The sequence below is a fragment of the Eurosta solidaginis genome, chromosome 2 (assembly GCF_040869045.1).
Source record: "Eurosta solidaginis isolate ZX-2024a chromosome 2, ASM4086904v1, whole genome shotgun sequence".
Classification (NCBI taxonomy): Eukaryota; Metazoa; Arthropoda; class Insecta; order Diptera; family Tephritidae; genus Eurosta; species Eurosta solidaginis.
In genome coordinates, this window is record NC_090320.1 from 138,576,529 (window position 1) to 138,598,758 (window position 22,230).

General features: G+C 36.4%; 1 protein-coding gene across 1 annotated transcript; it reads left to right on the plus strand.

Annotated features, from left to right (window-relative positions):
* The first annotated feature begins 378 nt into the window (after positions 1–378).
* LOC137241662 (AP2-associated protein kinase 1-like) lies at positions 379–21,605 on the plus strand. The gene is given in 12 exon segments (XM_067769163.1): positions 379–450; positions 3,494–3,625; positions 6,819–6,952; positions 7,023–7,285; positions 7,288–7,359; positions 7,362–7,534; positions 12,277–12,391; positions 12,731–13,108; positions 13,151–13,472; positions 18,044–18,531; positions 21,323–21,451; positions 21,505–21,605. Coding segments are annotated over 12 exon segments (2,379 nt in total).
* The last annotated feature ends 625 nt before the right edge of the window (positions 21,606–22,230 follow it).

The window sequence follows — 22,230 nt, forward strand, 5'->3', positions numbered from 1 at the left end:
AGCTTGGGGTCGCCAGAGCCGCGTGTAGTTAGTGAAACATGATTCGCCGCGGATAGGTGAGGTTGACAATTGGGTTTGCTGAAGCTATATATTGGGCTGGCAACCTGAAGTGTTGCGCTACACGCCTCTTAAGACAGGTATACCTGCCGCGGGTATACTCTGAGCCCCTGACCCGCTGGGGTAAGATGAGCCAATCATATTTATGTATGTAGTATCATTCATGATTTATATTGGAGTTATGCAGTGATATTTTTTCTTATACTCGAAACTATAGCCCTTATTAATTGAATTATTTATTTACTTGTATTAGGATAGTCACTATATTAGCAACCTTAGCTGCTTTAACGCAGCTCATTAGTTCCATTAGGTAAGCATAAAATGACTGGATACGTGCGTACACCACCAGAGACTACAAAGAGTATGGTTAAGTCTTTAAGTTCTTGCTTCACGGTGAGAATCCTAGACTGTGCTAAGTCTAACTTGCGTTTAATTCTTTTTATCTTTATGCATACCCTTAAGCCGCAGTTACACACCGACGTGTGTAACATATGTATACATATGCCGTACGAACACACATTTGAGCGGAACTTAGGCCCGCAGTGGCAAAGAAAAAATTGTTGCATTGACCTGTTTGAATGCATGCTTATGGAAACATCAACTTTTGATGTTGTAAAAGGCTGGAATTAATATTAAATAAGTATAAATAGATTACATATTTATAATCTGAACCTTTACAAAATTATTTCGAATTATTTCCACAATTTTTCAAACTTTAATTAGGTGTTTTTGCATAAAAACTGCAAACGGTCAAAAATTAGGGCGCAAAAGTTTACTAGGCAACTCTGTCTAGTGAGAGAGCGATCAGCTGACTCGTTCTTACGGAAAAACTCAAAATTGTTTTGATTTCTACCGTTCCGGGCTACGTACGTACGTGCGTTGAACGTCGGTGAGTTTTCGTTTACATTGCAAATTCATAAGATAGGCCGTGTCAGCTGACACGCTTTTTGTACGTACGTTTGTGGGTAACTGCAGCTTTACTCGGTTTTTTCTTCGACCAGAGTGGCCTTTGCTTCTCAGTTCAAAGTGATTTTTTGTTCTCCTTTGATTTTTTAGGTCGAAATAACGCCAGTATGTATATAGCGGTTATAGTGTGTGGGGTCAGGCGTTAGATTAGATTGAACAGACTGGTCAGTAAAGACCTCTCATCTATTGAATGTGTCCATAGTTTTACCAGAACTTGTTGGACGACCAAACGGAAAATCCTCAATTATGTACCACGACTTACATATGTTATAGAATTACTCCGTCCTCTTGGCAAATACTAGAAGTTTTCTAGGGCCTGCCTTAATTGCTGCCTAGAGATCTGGCAACTCTGCCGCCCCTATTAGCTGGAGCCTTGACGTGCTTAACCGTTTTCTTTCTGCAGCTCTCATTTCCTACATCTGCTGTCAGTTATTATGCCCATCGTGAACTTAAGTCTTCTCTCTTTAGTGATAAGAGCAACTTTGTGAGCGAGTCTAACATCGTAGGATTCGCTTTTCTTGCTTGATGGATCATAGGCAACTTCTGTCTCCTTTTGATTTCTCCCAAATGGATTAGGCCTCCTACCGTCGATTCATCGCGTGCTGCACCCGCATACCTTCTATCTCTTTATGACCGGAAACCCAATATAGTTGTAACGAAACCTCTTCAATGCTTCTTTGCATTCCAGGACACTTCTTGATGAAGTACCGCGTGAGATTATCGCCTCGATCGCCGCCTAACTATCAATATATATATTGACGCGACTGCAGCTTTAGCACGCTTCCTTCAGAATTTCTGCTGCTTTCATCACGGCTACAGTTTCCTCCTGAAATACAGTGCAGTGATCTGGCAGATCTGTGCCGACACAGTAAAAAGCACACCCGATCCATTACGTGTAGCCTGTTCGCCCTATACTTAATGGCGCTATACTGCTATCACTATACGGCCTGCACTCACGCTGCCCCGAGGCCCCAATCCTTGTTGCAGTTGCTAGCGCTATATTTTTGGCCATCAGGCCTGCAGGTGGGATATGCAGTTTGGCATGTAATGCCGCTCTTGGTGTAGTTTTCAGTAATCATTGATATCTGCATACCCCCTCAAGCTTTTTGGTATACGTACTATTTTGTGTGTCTGTCCATCGAACTAGGACCTCAAAGTAAAAAATAAAGAATTTGTATTTTTATGGAAGATTGAGTTAAGAACAAGGGCTTTAATGTAGAATATTTGAATAATTTTTTTATTAAGCCTCTGTGAAATTGGCATTAGCTTTGAAGCCGCTTTTATTCATTAGTGAACAATCGTAATTGCAAGTGGAAAATCGTTACTTAAAATTTCGAAAAGTCCCATCTTTAAAACAGGTAAACATAAAATGTGTTCCCATGAAATAGAATGGGTGTAGGAGTGTAAGGGTAACAGGTTTAGGAGCAGCTAGGGATTGGGTAGAAGAGAAAGTGAGGGGAGAGAGGTTGGGAGGAGGGCAAGGAAATACGATGAGAAAGATAGAGATACCGAAGAAACGATAGAGGTCGAAGCAGGGAATCAATATCAGTCCAGCTCAATGGTAGCGCAAGTGACATGAAAATGATTTTACAAGCCTGCCTAGGATATTATGACGAATATTCACATCACTAAGTGATACTAGCATCCTTAATCCGCTACTAAGCAGCCACTTGTATGTACGTAAAAAAATCAATCATCATTTACACATGCACATACAAGGCAGCAGAGAGATACTCACCATCAGCTGAAGTAGTACTCACATATACACACGCATATGGCTATGCGAGAGATTATAAACTACAAATGTACATGTACATACATATATGGCTGGTAACCAAGCATGAAGTTCGCGAAGTTACTAGACCTTAGGATAAATGGGTGGACGAGGCAACAGAGAGTATAAAAGCAGCGAAAGCTGAGTAATCAGTAATCAGTTTTATTTAAGCACGCTTTTAGTTGCGAAGTATAATTGTGAAGTAAAATTTTACTACTCCCAAAGTTGTCTAATAAAGCCCATTTTGCAATACAGAATACTGGAGTGATTTATTCAACAGTATAGCGATTCGAACGTTAGAAGAAGGTTACAAATAAGTGGAATTTCTCTAAATTCGTTACAATATATATTGAGCTTCCATCTCTCTATTAAATAATTTGCATAACCTTCGGAATAACAAAAAGACTTTATTAAGAACTATTTTCCGTCAGAGATCAGTTTTGGTTTGGAGACAAACCGGTTTCGGCGTTGTACTATCTTTAGTGTAGTTGTTGGAAAATCGTTCCAAAACAATTCCAACTCTCACCATGTCAGAGAAATCAACAATAAAGAATACTTTATTAAGAACTATACGGTATTCCTGCAGCTCTGTAGCTGCCTAGATGTATTATTAACAATTTTCTGCACCACAAAATTTATTACTCCTAATTTTTGCATTAATGTAATATTTATTTATCTAACTTTTGTTTCCTACCTCTCATTACAGGTGGCTTTGCCATGGTCTTCCTTGCAAAAGCCAATACAGGCAATACAAAATATGCGCTAAAGCCTATGTATGTAAATAATGAGCATGACTTAAACGTGGCCAATAGGGAGATTCAAATCGCTGTAAGTAGCTACACATTATCATCATGCACGCTAAGCTAAAAATTTCGAGTATAAAGTAGTGTTTGGCTGCGCTGGTCGGGCGTGGTGTGAACCATTGTCACGGCTGACATTTTGGCCTTTCGTGCTGCTTAAATTATTTAATATTTAATTATTGGTACTCATATTAATGTAGGTGAAATTTCATTATGAGAATATTTCGCATGATCCAACTCCATCCTTGATTTCAGATAATTAACTCTATTGTTCGAATATGAATATTGGGGTGAACCAAAAAAATCATTTGGGTATATCTACATATCTATAAAATTCAATGTCAGTTCGTTTGGACGCTTATAACTTTTGAACCACTACATGCAATGCCAGGAAATTTTGTATAGTGATTCTACGCGTTCTTGGAAGTTACATAGCTATGTTTTTGTGATGGAACTTGAATAAAATTTTTTAACACGAGGAACGGAGCCGGGGTTTTAGTCTAGTATTTTTATAAATTAGGGTTTCTAGATATGATTTTTAATCATTAAATAGAAGCTGAAAAAAAACGGATAACTAGCAGCAAAAATCAGCTATAATAACCTGGTTTCTATTAAATGACTGAACGAATGACGATAAGTGATAGAGGCTTGTCAGCCACCACAGCGGGTTATGGGGCGTAGAATATACCCGCGGCAGGTATGCCTGTCATAGGAGGCGACTAGAATACCCAAATGATTCAACGGGTTGTGTAGCGCAACCCTTTCAAGAGGTTGCAAGCACAATTTATAGCTTCTCGAACACAATTGTCGACCTCATTTACCAAATCCTGTTTTTTTAGCAGCCGAGGATCTGGCGACCCCAAGTTTCATGGAACTAGGGGTGGGGGAGCGCTATGGCCTTGAATGGTCAATGTGGCCATATTAAATCGTTCCCGAGATGGTTGGGCTTGTAACTTCATGGTGCTTGTTACCGAATCTATATTCGGCAAAGGACCAACAACCTAGACAATACTCTGTGCCGTTTTAGCATTGACATGGATATAGCGTCCCACAAACGTAACAAATTAAACAACTACCACTCTCTGCAGACTTTGGAGGTACCCTATTGATAATAGGGCCATGCTAGAACAACAGGATTTTTCGTATATTTTTTTTTTGTCTTGGGGTCAAGCTGCCATAAATGTATATGAGTCATTAACCAATGCATGAGTCACTATCCACTATTTTTCAATAAAATTACATGATTTACTGATTCTTAATAGATATGCAAGCACATAAATCGTGCCAAAGCATATTATTATTGTCTTTTCGTTTTCATCCTGAAGGAAATTTCCATCCCGAAAAACCACAATTTCGTCTAAAACAGTAACAGTATGGCAACGCTTCTAGCAAAACAGCAAACTTATGAAACTTCAAAAATCCCCAAATATGTCAAAAAATTTTGAACTACCTTCTTTTTCATACCATGATTTTAACTATTGTTTTTAAAAAACGATTTTTTGGGGGCTGCTGACAGATGTTCGCTGTATGAATAGGTAAACTTAATTATTTCATTAAATATAATTGTGATTCGATTAAGTTTCTGTGTGAAAACGGTATTATTTTCAAAAAATCGATTCAATTTTTGGCACTTTGACCGCCTTTTTATCAAAAGTAACTGGTATTTGCTTCAACCAATTTTGGGGAAAGTTTGGAGAAGGTTAGGTTGAACTGGCCGGTCAATAAAGACCTCACGTAGACTGAATGTGTCCATAGTGTTACCTGAATTTGTTTGACGACCAAACGGAAGAACCCCAATCAGATACCAGGACATACGTTGCAGAATAACTCCGTCTTCTTGGTAAATACTAGCAGTTTTCTAGCACACAGCTTAATTGTAGCCTCGAGATCTGGCAACTCTGCCGCCGGAACGTGCTCAACCGTTTCTTCATGCAGCTCACACTTCCTGCACTTGCTGTTACTGACGAGGCCTAACTTACAAGCATGTGACGCCAGAAGGCAGTGTCCAGTCAGTATGCCCATCGTGAGCCTTAAGTCTTCTCTCTTCAGAGATATGACCCACTTTGTGAGTCTAATGTCGTAGGCTTTGCACATGATCATAGACATTTTGCAGCCCCGCGCTTTTATCCACGCCTTTCCTGCTTGATGGATCATATGTAACTCCTGTCTCCTTTTGATTACTCCCAAGCGGATTGGGACGTCTGTCGTCGACTCCGCGAGTGTTGCACCCTTCTTTGCCAACTCATCGACCTTTTCGTAACCTTCTATTCCTTTATGGCAGGGAACCCAGTAAAGATGTATGGTCCGGAGTAGGCGAAGTTTTTCCAATGCTTATTTGCATTCCAGAACACTTCTTGATGAAGTACGGTGTGAGTTTATTGACTTAATCGCAGCCTGACTATCAATATATATATAGCTTAAGCACGCTTCCTCCAGAATTTTTTGATGCTTTCTTCACTGCTATAGTTTCCGCCTGAAAAGCGCTGCAGTAATCTGGCAGCCTGTAGGATCTACTTATTTCTGGTTCGACACGGTAAACAGCAGACACAACCCCTTCCATTAATTTCGAAGTTTGGAGAAATTGCTTAAAAATTTTTTTTACAGCTCTATCTATTTAACTTGTCTAGGGGCAGTTGTTGTTGTTGTAGCGATAAGGTTTATGCCCGAAGGCTTTGGGGCCCGATGTGATGGTCCTTTGCCCTCCCCACCCGCAAGTTCCATGAGGAGCTTGGGGTAGCCAGAGCCTCGTCTGTTATTGAAACAGGATTCGCCGTGGATAGGTGAATTGACAATTGGGTTTGGAGAAGCTATATATTGCGCTGGCAACCTGAAAGGGCTGCGCTACACAAACGCCTTGAATCCGATATTTTAGTCGCCTCTTACGACAGGCATACCTTCCGCGGGTATATTCTGACCCCCTAACCAGCTGGGGGTCTAGGGGCAGTCTTGCTTTGTAGGTGAAAGTTGCAATGTAATGATATGCTGGCATTTTCCAATCAATTTTAGTGAGATGAGAAAAATTTATTCACCAGCTTACAAAACATTGAATTAATTCAAAAGTTGACTGCTTATAAAGTTTGTTGGATGTATTTATTGTGCACCCGTTCACACCACTCAAGTTAAAAATCAACATACAATTTATTACGAAATTGATCCACAGAAACAGCTTTTAAAACAAAGATTTTAATAAGTCACTATTATTTATATCCATTTTTTACTAGAGCAATCTAAGCGGTCATAAGAATATTATAGGCTATGTGGACTCAAGCATTACACAAACCGGTAACGGTGTATGCGAAGTACTGTTACTCATGCCCTACTGCCAGCAACACATGCTGGCCATGATGAATGCACGGTAAGTACCATGGCAAGCATAAACTTAAAAATTAATTATTTAAAACTTTTAATTAAATATTTTCAAATAGTTTGCAAGTTGGCTTCAATGGGCAAGAAGTTCTAAACATATTCTGTGATATTTCGGAGGCAGTGTCACGTTTGCATTTCTGTCAAACGTCCATTATCCATAGAGATTTAAAAGTTGGAAATATTTTACAAAATGATGCTGGTAATTTTGTTTTATGTGATTTTGGTTCAGCCACAGCAAAAATATTAAATCCACAACAACATGGTATTACTATGATTGAAGAGGAAATACAAAAACATACAACACTTTCGTATCGTGCCCTCGAAATGATATATGGGCATTGGGTTGTATGCTTTACAAGTTGTGTTTCTTCAATTTGCCCTTTGGTGAAAGTACACTGGAATACAAAATGGCCAATTTTCCATACCCAAAAATTCTAAATACTCAAAAGGCATGCATCAATTAATTAAATATATGCTCGAACCAGATATGGATAAACGTCCGAATATTTGGCAAGTTTGTGAAGTGGCTTTTCGTTTGGCTGGCAAGGAGAATCCAGTACAAAATTTGCACGTAAGTTTGTAAACGAAGAGCGAGTAGTTCTTCAAGTACACCCTGATGACAAATTTGTATACCCAGTTGTAGAAAGAAATTTTTGCTAAGTATAAGTACAAAATCTGATTGTACTGCTCGAAGTCCTCATACAAGATATTACTTTGGAAACAGATCTAATATATATTTGTGAAAGTACGTCTGTATGTATGTTTGGACTTGCAGCCTAAACCGCACAATGGAATCGAACGAAATTTTGCCATGACATACCCTGAGTGCGTCAATCTATGGTAGGTTATATAAAAAAGTTTTCGACAAGGGGGCGTGGCACCTCCCATACAACTGGAATTTTTCGTAGTCAATATATCTGAAAGTATTAAGGCTAGACGACTGAAAATAGGTGAGTGGTTATATGAGACCAATCTCCACCCCTCCAGAAAAACTGGGTATAACGAAAAAGGGGGCGTGGCACCTCCCATACAACTGGAATTTTTGGTTATCAATATATCTGAAAGTATTAAGGCTAGACGACTGAAATTAGGTGAGTGGTTATATGAGACCAATCCCTACCCCCTCCATAAAAACTGGGTATAACGAAAAAGTGGGCGTGGAACCTCCCATACAACTGGAATTTTTCGTTGTCAATATATCTGAAAGTATTTAAGCTAGACGACTGAAATTAGGTGAGGAGGTATATAAGACTAATCCCTACCCCCTCGGGAAAAATTGGGGATAGCGAAAAAGGGGCGTGGCATCTCCCACAGGGTTGGGATTAGTCTAATATATTAGTATATATAGTACTGCTTTTATTTATACCCGAACGACGTCGGGTACTCTGCTAGTAAAAACATAAAAAATCATAAACAAACGAGTTCATTTCATATAATTTTTATTGAGCATTTTACTTATATCTATTTATGTACAAGTTTCGCAATATTACAAACTAAGCAACACAAAGTTTAAACATAAAATCTTACAACTTATACTCGTAGATATGTACACCTAGATATAAGAAAAGGTAAGACATTTTATATGTTATACTTAACATAGTGTCAAACGTCATCTTTATTGAATATACAGTGGGGTGGACTGTTAAATATTGAAGTTAAAAATTAATTATGTGTTGAAAATAGGTATAAATAAATCTATTTATGTAACTAACGCATTTAATAGAGCTTTTGTAAAGATAAAGTTAATACAAAGGAATTCAATGAATATAAGACAAAATTAGTTAATTAAAAACTGTTTATGAATTGGTCCGCAGCAAAACTTCGCTTTCGTTATGCGAAAGGCCCAAAAGAAAGGACTTCACGTTTTTCATGAATTGTTGTAAAGTTCGTAAGGCACGGTACTAGATACTATCGTATAAAACTTGCCAGAGTGTGTGGTTCGCGAGGAAGGTACAACTACAGCAGGATGTGAGTTTGTCCTTAGATTATAGGTTTCCGATCTCAAACTATGTAGGTATCCACACCTTATGAAAAAATTTGCAAAACTTTAAAATAATAAAGATTTCTTACTGTAAGAATCGCTAGACTCCTAAAAAGCTCTCTTGAGGGATGCAATTAACGTAATTAATGTAATTGATATTACATAATTTTCGAATAACACATTTTTGCAAAACAAGTATAGGTTGAATTTTGCTCAGGGTAGCGCCTCCCTAGCAGCTGATTCCATACATTAATTTAGAATTAAATAAAGCATAATATACCGTTTTTAGAGTAGAGTTAGAACAGGAACTTCCTAGATGATAAAAACAGCGTAAAGAAGATTGGAGATATTGTTTAAGACGGGATATGTGACAGCCCCAATTCCTATTCTGGTCGACAGTTACTCCTAGGTATTGGAAGTTCCCAACGGTGTCAATCATTAGACAATTGCTGCTACAAGTAGCAAGCCGATCAAACGTACCGGGCAGGAACTTCTTGCACAAGTGCTCGTGAAGTGAAAAGCGATCACAAATCGCGGAATGAAGAACAATATTTACATCTGCCGATTTTCTTGCATTCAAACTGAAAAACATAAGCTTGGTTTTTTTGCTGACCACGAGCTTGTGTTTAGCAAACCAGGATCATAAAAGATGTACATCGTGGTTTATGTTGGCTACCAGATCCAAGGTATTCGACGACCCATAGGCTATAGCAAGATCAGCTGCAAATGCAGTGAACTTTGCAACGAAAGGCATATCGAAAATTGAATTAATATATGCGACCCGGTCAATGAAAGGGTGGCTTATGACTAAAAAAAAAAAAAGAAGGGCACAAACGTCCTTAAGAAATGCATTGTTTATCTTTAACAGCTGTTTCTCGCAATTTCTTTTTTGAGTCATAAGCCACCTTTTCATAGACTGGGTCACATTTATTAGAAATAAAATTGGACCCAGCACAAAACCCTGTGGAACGCCAATTTATATTGGATTAGAATTGCTTAGAACACAGCTGATTCTAACGTGTTGTTTCCTACCAGTAAGATAAGATACAAACCACTCATGTATGAATCCTCGAATCCCGGCATAATATAATTTATTAAGTAGAATGGAATGATCCACTGTGTCAAATGCTTTGGTGATATCCACAAATAGACTCGCGCAATTCTTTTTTTCGTCCAATTCCCGATAGATGAAGGAACAGTATTCTAATAAAGCATCCTCGGTTGAGCAGCCAGTTCTAAACCCAAACTGGGCAGGCCTAAAAATGACTTACTTTCCAAAAATACCAAAAGACGTCTTTTAACAGCCCTCTCAAAAACCTTAGAAATAGAAGGAAGTAGAGCAATCGGCCTGAAGTTATTTGTTCTTTCTTATTACCCTTTTTAAACAAAGAAATAATAATTGCGCATTTCAAATCTTCACCTGCGTACCTTGCCCCCTGTGAAACTTTTCGTGGTGTTGATCTATTGCATGGATACAATCAATAACCCAAAGATTTCACTTACGACTGCTAAGATCAGAAGAAGTGAATGCATCTGTTAAGGATAGGTGCTGCGTAATAGCTACAGATACAAGTAAATCAATTTATTGGCAAACACTTTAGCTCAATGGCGTCGGTAACCCAAACAACACTTGCTCTGTGAAGCGCCTCTACTGAGCAGTGACCAAAATTCACCTGGCGTAATTGCGCTTGCACAGCTAATGGAAAATCATTTGTGTATTATGTATCAGGAAGTAGCAATGGGATTATGTGCTGTACTAGGGGAACGCAATATATCGAAAATACTGCCGCGACGAATGTAGGAATCTAATCGCTTTAGCAGTTGGCGCCGGCTCTATCTTCTTCAAAGTAACAAGAAATATTACAGAGAGAAAAAGTAGGGTTGTAGCTCGCTTCTAACGATTTAACACATACCGTGCCGCTTAAATTTGTCCCAAGTTGGGGACAGTGAAGCTCGTGAAGAAGGTTACCCCTAATAGATGCAGTGATACTCTACCAGCGGTAAAAACTCAAACGGTCGAAAACTGGTGCACTGCCTACTACCACCTGGGATCCACGCTTTTAACGGCAGCAGATTTTATGTACCGCAGCGACTCGAGATTTTTCCCGACAAAGGCTGTCATATCAGTGTAACCCCATTTAATTTATTGCATCCCTCCCACGAATTGTCATCCTCCCAGCAGATCCGTGCAGCGGGACTGCTCCATATTCAGATCCAGAGAAAAGGTTTTGCTGCGTGTGCTGAAAATAAATGTTTTAAGGACGGTCACACTCATTAGCAGTGTGTCAAGTGCAAAGGAGACGGGGTGTTCTGGGCTAGACCGAGACATTTAAAACATGGTATTCAATGGGTTGTGCAGCGTTGTTATAGCTTCTCCAACCCAATTGTCAGTCTCAGCTACGCGTGGAGAATTCTGTTACAATCATACGCAATTGCTTTTGCAACCGCAGTCAATGTCGAAGGCTATGGTCGCCAAGCCTAAAAAGTACTCACTGGAAGAAGCTACAGGCCTGCCAAAATACTGCTCTCAGAATAGCCACGGGCTGTCTTCTTATGTCCCCAGAACACCATCTACATAATGAGGCGAGAATACTCCCCATCAGGGAGAGAAATGAGATGCTAACCAAACAGTTCCTGTTGAATACCCAGAAGCCTGGGCATCCCAACAGACATCTGATTGATGAGCCAAGACCGCCCAGGGGCTTAAGGAGTCATCTCCGTAACACGAGTCACTCTAGCTCAACGCCTCTAACACTCCTCTCATTATGGTCCACCCCTGTTGAAACAGTAAGTTTCCTTGGACTCCCGTTAGAGTATATTGATGACAATTTGTGATCGGTCGCACCTATTGGTTGGGGCGAAGCACTGCTACAACAAGAACAACAATAAGGCTATAAGATATCGCTTTGGTTTAAGGTCAAAGTGGAAAAAATTTAGACCGAGTTTTTATCTTAAAGTGTGACCAATTTTGAATAGTTCTGTCAATTCTTGGCCGCTGCAAGAGATACAAATTTTATATTGAATTCTAAAAATCCATTTCGATTTTGGAATAAAAAAAAAATAATTACGCAGTTACTATTTGCTGTTTGTTTAAAATAAAAACTACAATATAATAACCTATCGAATTCATATTGAACACAATAAATTTAAAAGAATAATAGTTTTAAAGTCTTGAAAAATATGGCTCCAACTTTTTAGTATTTTTAGTCTCAAACTCAATACTGGTTATTTTAAGTACGACTACACGCGATCTTACACTTAATAAATAATTCACATCTTTATTGTACATATTTATTTAATATAATTTTTTATTCTATATTTTTTGATTTCAGAAATCTCCACCACCAAACTACGATAAGCTCGTCGTCCCTCCATTTGAGTCCGAGGCCAAACGTATCTCTGGCGCTGCTGCCGCCTCTAAAACACCAAAACCACAGAGTGTGCATTGTTGAACCAGGTACAAGTGTGGCGCCACGTCAACGTCCCAAAGGCTCCACTGCAGTACATGGTCAAAATCCACTCGGTCTAGGCTTGCCGCCAAGTCCATCGCCGCGCAATAATATTGCTACTGGTTATTTTAAGTAAGGCTACACGCGATCTTACACTTAGTAAATAATTCACATCTTTATTGTACATATTTATTTAATATAATTTTTTGTTCTATATTTTTTGATTTCAGAAATCTCCACCACCAAACTACGATAAGCTCGTCGTCCCTCCATTTGAGTCCGAGGCCAAACGTATCTCTGGCGCTGCTGCCGCCTCTAAAACACCAAAGCCACGGAGTGTGCATTTTTGAATCAGGTACAAGTGTGGCGCCACGTCAACGTCCCAAAGGCTCCACTGCAGTACATGGTCAAAATCCACTCGGTCTTGGCTTGCCGCCAAGTCCATCGCCGCGCAATAATATTACATCCCCACAGCCGCAACAACAACCGATTGTCGAACAATTTCAAGCAAATTTCTCACAATTGACGCCACCAGTTGTAGCGTCACAACAACCTGCAGCAACTTTAACTGCTACAACAGTCGCCATAACGGCTGCGTCAGTTGCAGCACCAGCACAAGCACCCATAACTGTGGTAGCTACACAACCCACTGCAGCAGCACCACCACCACCACCATCAACTCAACCATTACAAAATGTCAACCAAGGCATTGCCAGCAATACTACTACAACAATAGCTACACAACAATAACCACAAGCACAACCACCACCACCTGCTGATGTGTTGAACAGTCTTTTCGCATCGTCTGTTTATCCGGATCCATTTAGTGAGAATAATGAACCATTGACTGCGGCGCTAAAGAATAATACGGTAGCTTACGGCGTAGTTGGCGCAGGTGGTGTGGGTGATGGTTTAGATAATATAGCAGCTGCAAGTAGTTTGTCAACACATGTAGCGGTTAGTAATACGCCCACAAAAAGTAGTATGTTGACTGTATCGAGTGCGGGTACGAGTGCTGGCGGCAGCTGCACTAATTCTGGACATCGTCGCAATGTTAGCGATACTTCTGCGTTTAATAAGTAAGATTCTTTATGTTCTACTACAATTAATTAATTTATTGTGCCTATTGCTTTTTGTATCGATTTCTGTGTGCGTTTCTTCTGTTCGATTTCTTCTACTGTTTCTGGTTTTTTGTTTTTTTTTTATTCTGCACTTCTTTACAACGTACAAACGTAACTAAATGTCTTGCGATTGAATGTGCATATTACGTATTTCTGTATTTTTATTGTGTTTAAAACTATTTAACTGGTTCAGGTCGGCTATTTTTCATGAAAACGACCAATTGAGTGAATAGTGATCAAATTCCTAAACACTTCAGAGCGTTGAGGAGTCAGATTTCGTTATTTGGCTAGCCTGGGACTAAACTGGTCTATGTAACATTTTTTCAGAAATCGAGATATGTACATTTTTGAACTTGAAACAAAAATAAATTTATCCGTGCAAAATTGATATATATCTTATTTCTTCCTCAACGTATCCAAAAGATAAAAATATCACTTTAGAATTTACGTCCTTATGTCATTTCAAGAAATTCTGAAGTGGTCCAACTAGCATAGACTAACATAGACCAGTATGATCTTACAAACTTGTTGTAACTAAACTGGTCTATGTGCATTATGGTTTCAAAAAATCGATATATTTGAATCATATCTGGCAACACTGTAAATGTCATTGTCATTCATTAAATCAGCTGATTTTATCTTTTGTCAGTAATTGTGTTTGCAGATCAATTTGCGTTTTTGAATGGAAAGGAGACATTTGAATAAAATTTTGTTTATCTTTGAATTTTGTTTCAAAAAGTTTGTTTTTTCAAAAATAATTTTGAACACAATTTTCTATAGAATTTTTTATTGATTCATCGACTCGATTCCGAAACTTTTGTCAAAATTATTCGCAGACCTGATCATTTTCCGAATTACATTGCCATGTAAAGTAGTATTTAAGCGAATCTACAATTTTTTTCAGTTGAAACTTCGTTGCACATTTATTATTTTGTTTAAAAAATTTAAAAGTTTATTATTGTTACGAATTTGTTTGAAATTAAGAAATAAAGTATAAACAATGTGCAGTATTGTATTTCATATGGTATTCACTGAAAAGAGTAATGAATTGGTGCCACAGCAACATCAACAGAGGAGCATAAGAAGAAGACGGCGGCATAACACAAATAGGCTGGAGTTGCCTGCTTTCATTCAGCAAAGCAATTTTCTGGCGGCCAGTCGAGTTGAATTCGTCTTTCGTCACATACCAAAATCTATTTAAAAAATCCTTGCGCAATTTCTGTATGGCTGCGTCAAATATACCAAGAGCTCTTCCGTTTTTTCGTATTTGGTATATAATTATGGAATTTTTTTAATTTTTCGGAATTTTCGATATCGAAAAAGTGGGCGTGGTCATAGTCGGATTTTTCCCATTTTTATTACCAAGATAAAGTGAGTTCAGGTAAGCACGTGATCTAAATTTAGTAAAGATATATCGATTTTTGCTCAAGTTATCGCTGTGTATAAAAACTGGGCGTGGTTTCAACCGATTTCACCAATTTTCACAGAAAACAGTTATAGAAGCTAATTTCGCAAGGATTGGTAAATTTTTGTTCGACTTATGTCATTAAAAGTATTCTAGATAAATTAAATGAAAAACGGCGAAGCCACGCCCATTTTGAAATTTTCTTTTATTTTTGTATTTTGTTGCATCATATCATTACTGGAGTTGAATGTTGGCATAATTTACTTATATACTGTAAAGATATTAAATTTTTTGTTAAAATTAGACTTAAAAAAAATTTTTTTTAAAGTGGGCGTGTCCGTCATCCGATTTTACTATTTTTAATTAAGCGTCCATATAATAATATGAGTAACGTTCCTGCCAAATTTCATGGTGATATCTTCAGCGACTGCCAAATTAAAGCTTGCAAAACTTTTAAATTACCATCTTTTAAAAGTGGGCGGTGCCACGCCCATTGTCCAAAATTTTACTAATTTTCTATTCTGCTTCATAAGGTCAACTCATCTACCAAGTTTCATCGCTTTATACGTCATTGGTAATGAATTATCGCACTTTTTCGGTTTTTCTAAATTTTCGATATCGAAAAAGTGGGCGTGGATATAGTCCGATTTGGTTCATTTTAAATAGCGATCTGAGATGAGTGCCCAGGAATCTACGTACCAAATTTCATTAAGATACCTCAAAATTTACTCAAGTTATCGTGTTTACGGACAGACGGACGGACGGACGGACATGGCTAAATTAATTTTTTTTTCGCCCAGATCATTTTGATATATAGAAGTCTATATCTATCTCGATTAGTTTATGCGTTACCGTTATGCGAACAAAGTTAATATACTCTGTGAGCTCTGCTAAGCTGAGTATAAAAATAGGTTTAGGCCCACTTGCAGAACAGCAAGTTATTTTTTAGCTCAGAGTTAGTTTTAAAAATTTGTGAAAAATGTACATATGTCAGGTTAACTGTGAGCTAAAAAGTTAACTTGCCGTTCTGTAAGTAGACCTTGGAGAACTTAATAACTTATTTAGTTAGAAAACAGTTGAAGTCGATTCCATTTCTGTATGATCGTATTGAAAAGTAACCAAAGTTCAAGGCGTATAAGAATCTACTTCGAACTTCGAATCGAAAAAATTTTGCCAAGCCATTATATGGCTGATAAATTTCGGTTCGAAAAACAGCAGTGGATTTGAACGAATATTTAATTAAGCGCAAATTTTAATTCTATATTGAATTTTCCATTCATTCGGAAACAAACTTTCGAAGTTGTTTTTTAACTTTTGTATTTTGCCTCAAACATAGTATTTAGTTGTTACATAAAAGGTTTTTAATTTATATTTTAGCCTTACACTGCAATTAAAACGTAACTATTCTTGGACTGACAATTTATTTTTTTCGAAAAAATCAGAAAGAAAATGGTTTAAACACAAAAATCAGTACAGTACTGGCATGCTTTTTCCAATCCGTTCGAAGAGGAGCATTTTTGGTGCTTTTTTAAGCTTTTTAGGTTTTCTATGTACATTTCGAACATAATTTACTATTGATTCTTCACTTACATTCGAAATATGTTTTCAATTTGGACAAAAAAAATTGTATATCTATTTAACACAGAGACTTAATGGTGTAATTAGTCAAGTTTCCTACATTAAAGCCCTAATTGAACTCAATCTTGCATACAAAATACAAATTCTTAATTATCTAATTATTGCTTTATTGAATGCCTAATCGAGTAAAAGATCCAGTCGGTTTTGCTTGGTGCTTCGAATTTTCTTGTCAATGTAACAAATAACAATCAAAAATAAATTATTTTCAATAACTTACGAAAAAAACATAGAAAAACACGAAAAATTACAAAATTTTATTTTCGCTGCATTTGCTGCAAAAGATAATATGGTTTTTTCGAAAATAGGCACATATTTGGTTAGGTGCAAAATCTATGGATAGTTTTATTTTGATTGTATTTGCAGTTAAGAAGGAAACGGCTCCTTTCTATTTTAACTATTTTTTGTAAAAACGAAATATTTTTTGGGGGCCTGCTGACAGATGTTCGCTTAATGGAGCAAAAGGCCCTGTATGAAAAGGGAAAATTAATTATTTCATTAAATAGAATTGTGATTCGATTAAGTTTCTGTATAAAAACGGTATAAATCATTTAATAACTACAGTAATGAACCGAGGACTGACAATTAGACTGGGTTGGTCCCCATACAAAAAAAAAAACAAATTGCAAATGTCCGCCCCTAAATTTAAAGATTATGTTGAAAAGCTTTCGGAAAACAAATTTTTTTTGATCCTTCGAAATACAGCAATCTTCGTTTGGTAAGGAAAAAAGGATAATTTATGGGGAGTGGAGTACAATTTTCATAGCTGGCTTATCATGTGAAAATGACTTCATAGCTTAAAAGGACATTAGAAAGAAAAGTGAAGCTTCTCAAGGCCAAAATAATGACATATCAATTTTAATCGGACTTCAAATAACCAAGTTACAACGAAAAAACCTTTTCGGCTGTATTTCGAAGGATCAAAAAAAAATTTTTTTTTCCGAAATCCTCTCAAAATAATCTTTAAATTTAGGGGCGGACATTAGCAACTTTTTTTTTCGTCCCAGTCTACTGACAATTTAAGCATACCAGGGGATTTCAAAAAACAATTTTTTTATTTAAGTCGAAGGAACTAGTATTCGATGCTTTTTTTAATTTTTGCATTTTGGTTTGAACATCCATTTCGAACATTGTTAACTATTCCCTTTCTTTCGAAGATAAACATTCCTTTTATTATATTTTTTTTTTGAAATTCGAATTCGTTTCGTACAGTTACGGTTTGATTTCGATAAGCAATATACCCTAAAACGTTTTTTTGTCGATTTCCATTTTCTAAATGTTTTTGCATGCACCCTTTTTGTTGCAATTTTCACTTTCCAGTTCCCAAGAAGTTGTTTTTTGTTTTCTGTAAAAATTTAACATCATAAAATTTTCTTATTTCCATACACATTTATTCTTCATCTAATTGCTGTGCTCGCTCCCTTTTCACCACCCCACAGAAAACGCTTGCACCCACAATTTTCCTTGGATCTACTACGAAAATTCTTAGAACCTTCGCCAACGAGACATCACAATTCTTGGCGCCATATGATCAATCAGTCAAAAGTCGTGCGCCACATTCGAATGAAGCCGGCAGCAGTGGTGGCGGTGGTGAGGATGATAGTATGCTTATGAATGCAATGGCCAATTCTGGCACAAATTATGGTGGCTCGAATCCTGTTCTCGTTCTACCTGCTGCACAAACCTTACATATGCAAGGACAAGGTGCCACAATGTCAGCGTCTATATCAAATGCAGAATTGACAAGCGCTCAAGTAATGCGCGCTAATATGGATACTAACCCCACTACTAGTAATTTAACTAGTTCAACAACTGTTTTTGATACCGATGCACAAATTTTGAGCAATAATAGTGATTCTCTGGAGAAGGACATTGGCACTTGGAAACCATTTGAAGAACAACCATTCGGACAAATGACCGAAGATCATATATTCGAAGCAGAATTCAATAAGATACGTCAACGTGGGAGTCAAGGAAGTAAGTATTGTTTTATTTTTAGAATTTCAAAAAAAAAATTTACAAGGGTGAAGCGAAATTAGCTTATGGGTATAATTTGTAGCTCATAGTAGAGTTAGAGAAGTTTCTAAGAAGGAACTCTTTGGGGGCAGGTTTGCGACTTTTCAACGCCAATTTAGAGGTTTATCAATATCGTCCTTAAGTAGTACAGAAAGTAATTTCAAATCAGCTGGACAACCAAATGGATCCAATCTCGTGGTGACAGTAAAAAAAATATTTCCAATCGATCCAAAATAAATGTGCGAAAATGTCTCTAACATAATCTCGAAATTACCCCGAAACTACCAAAACTAGTCTGGAAAAAGTATCGAGTATACAAAAAATAATAAGAATATTTATTCATTAATTTTGTTTCATATGCAAATTATACCCCAGGTTAAGAAAACATTTTTTACACTCGCTCCGCCCTAATATCTACAGTCACTAAAACTCAAAATTAGATATATTATATTTCCATATTTAAATTTTTGAAAAATAAAATTTTTATATACAGACCAATTCTAAACCAAAATTCCGTGCGAGTTTTTCCCTTCTCCCATTCCTCGTATTCTAAATAAAAATTCCTTGTGAGTTTTTTCACTTCTCCCTTTCCTCCTATTCTGAACAATGTTCGAAAAAGCGGAAACCGGTTATGGGAGAAAAGTAGGTATTATGAATGTGAGGGAGAGGGATATTTCTCTGCCATTTCATAGGAGTTTTTTCTCTTGTTAAATTAAGGGGAATGCATCAAAATAGTTAAAGGAAATTGGTTCTTTTAAGAAAGAACACTTATTTGTACAAATTTGTGCTAAAATATGTATGTACATTCTACCACAATATTCTCACTGTTAATACAACAACAACCACAATATTCTTTATTTTAAGTCGAAAAATATATAAGCAACGGAAGAGCTCTTCGCATATTTGATGCAGCCATCCAGAAATTGCGCAAGGATTTTTTAAGAAGGCTTAAATAGATGGCATGTGGCGAAAGGCGAACTCAACTCGACTTGGCCGCCAGAAAATTGCTTGGCAGAATGAATGCAGGCAACTCCGGTGGATTTGTGTTACCCGCCGGTCTTCTTCTTATGCTCCTCTGTTGATTTTGCTGTGGCACCAATTCATTACTCATTTCAGTGAATACCATATGAAATAATGTGCATTGTTTATACCTTATTTCTTAATTTCAAACAAATTGGCAACAATAATTAAACTTTACAATTTTTTAAACAAAATAAGAAATGCGCAGCGAAATTCCAATTGACAAAACAGCTGACTTCGAAAATTCGAAATTCCTATTCCCCAATTATTCTTCTCCCTAGGAGAAAAGAATTGGAGGAATTTTCCGCGGGAATAAAAAAATCCGCGGGAATATTTAGAATTGGTCTGATAATTTTTCTGTATTCCGAAATATGTAACAAAGAGCGTTTTCTTTTCTAAAACTTCAAAATTGTTTTCCTCGCTTAGAAAAAAATTTCAATTGAAAAGCAAACACAGAAACAACTCGATTGATTTGTTTTTGAAAGAAATATTAAGCTTTAGAAAAAAAACGGCCAAAAATTTATTTAAACTTATTAAATAAATAAAATTAAAAATGGTTTTAAAAAATTTCCGAAAAAAATTGGAAGAAGTATAAAACTGTTGACACTAAACGAAAATTAATATTGATTTAATATTTAAAAAACGACCTTTAAACTTTTACAAAAAATAACGTTTCTTCTACTCGGAAATATTATACAAAATTTAAATTCGTAAAATACAGCGATATGCGCATAGAAAAAGTTTCCAAAACAAGGTTTCAAATTTTAAGTTTCCAAAAAGTATTTGAAAAACGTACAAAATTTTTCACACATAGAATTTTTGATTAAAATTTGATTTCAATTTTATAAGCAACATTTCTTAAGCTTTAATCATGATTCAACTAGTATATGGTTGGCTTATTTCTACAGCAAAAACATACCTTTTTTCAGATTGTCAGATGGTGTTAGGCGAATGGAATGGAGAGTAAACATAAATTAGATGCATTTACTGAAAAAATTACTGAAAGTGATGTGAAACTATTTTGTTTACAAAAAAATAAAAAAATTACCACCACGGCAGTAAATTATTGTCAATGTGTTGGTTACATTTTACGTTTGCCACCTCCTTTTGACAATCCCTATACCAGTGAAATGGAAAAATTAAAATCAGCTGATGAGGTGAGCCAATCATATAATTGCACCATGGCTTTAATGAAATATATATATTTCGTATATATATTTTTTATTTTTTAACATAATACAATTATAATAATTTTTTTTTTTGTATTCAAAAAAATACAAAATTAGTTTAAATTTATTACTTTTTTTTAATGAAAAAAAAATTGGGAAAATTATAAATGTTTGCAAATATAGAATTTCCGATATAAATTTGCGTTTTATTTTAAAGTTTTAACAAATTTTTTGAACTTTTATGAAAAACATTTTTTAATTAAACCAAATTGTATTTTTGGTCAGAAATAATGCATAAAATTAGTTAAAATTTGTAAAATAACGAAAAAAAACTGTAGTTGCAAAAAAAAGTTTTAAGCAAAAGAAGAGATTTAACTTTTATGAAATTAGCTTTGGTCATATTTAACTTAACTTTTGCTTCCTTACTACGGTGCTTATCGAAAAAATGTAATCTGAAGAACACGAAAATAGACCCATTTTTAAACCTAGTGACTGTTAGCAATTGCAATCACTTAAATTGAGCTACACTTATTATAAAAATGTATTATTATATTCCAAAAAAGGCATTACAGCCAAATCGGCTTCAACAACATCAACTCTCACACCTACTGAAGGTTATGCGGTGGCGGCACAACCAACACCCCAACAACAAACGCAACCACTATCCGCCACAGCTACATTCGGTCAACCAATCGCAGGCACTGTAACAGGAAATGGGAGCTCGGGCGCAGTAGCCAATGTCGCTGCCACATACCTGAAGATCCGTTTGGCTCGGCGCCATTCAGCTTGCCGGCCGGATTGCGTGAGAAAGCCACAGCGCTGCGAAAAACTAGAGGTAAAGCATGAAATTATTTTTTCCAAAAACTATTCTTCTCAAACTTATCCACCATTGCTGTTGTAGTCTTTTGTATGTAAATAGGGCGTACTAAATACGCAATATCCCACTCCTAGCACTAAAATACTACCAAATTATAACTGCTACCAAATAATACACCTTTTACTACTACTAAACATCACTCTTTCTCACCAATGCTAGTTATTTTTCAAAAACAAAAAATGTTTTAGCTGCGGTTAAATTATGTTATTCCTCACAAGCCCCTCTACTCCGTATTTACAAACGAATTCGGTAAACATATTTAGAATAAGAAACACTACGCCTCATAAAAAAGTTATTTGGCAAAAAATGCTGCTAAGTTCCCTTCTGCTCAAAGTATTTAAATTGCATATAAAATTAAGCAAATTACAAATTGTTTTTGTCACAATGACACAACATTAATTGAGCTCGAATTTGTTTGAGATCTATAAAAATTATAATTTTTATTTCAAGAATTTTTTTAAATTAAAAGTTACGATAAGGCGCAAAATGTATAATAAATTAAACGCATATTGCATTTTTAATACTGTAACGGATTTAGTGAAATTCCGCCTATTTGCAACCTTCTGCTAACGTTCGAATCGCTAAACTGTTGAA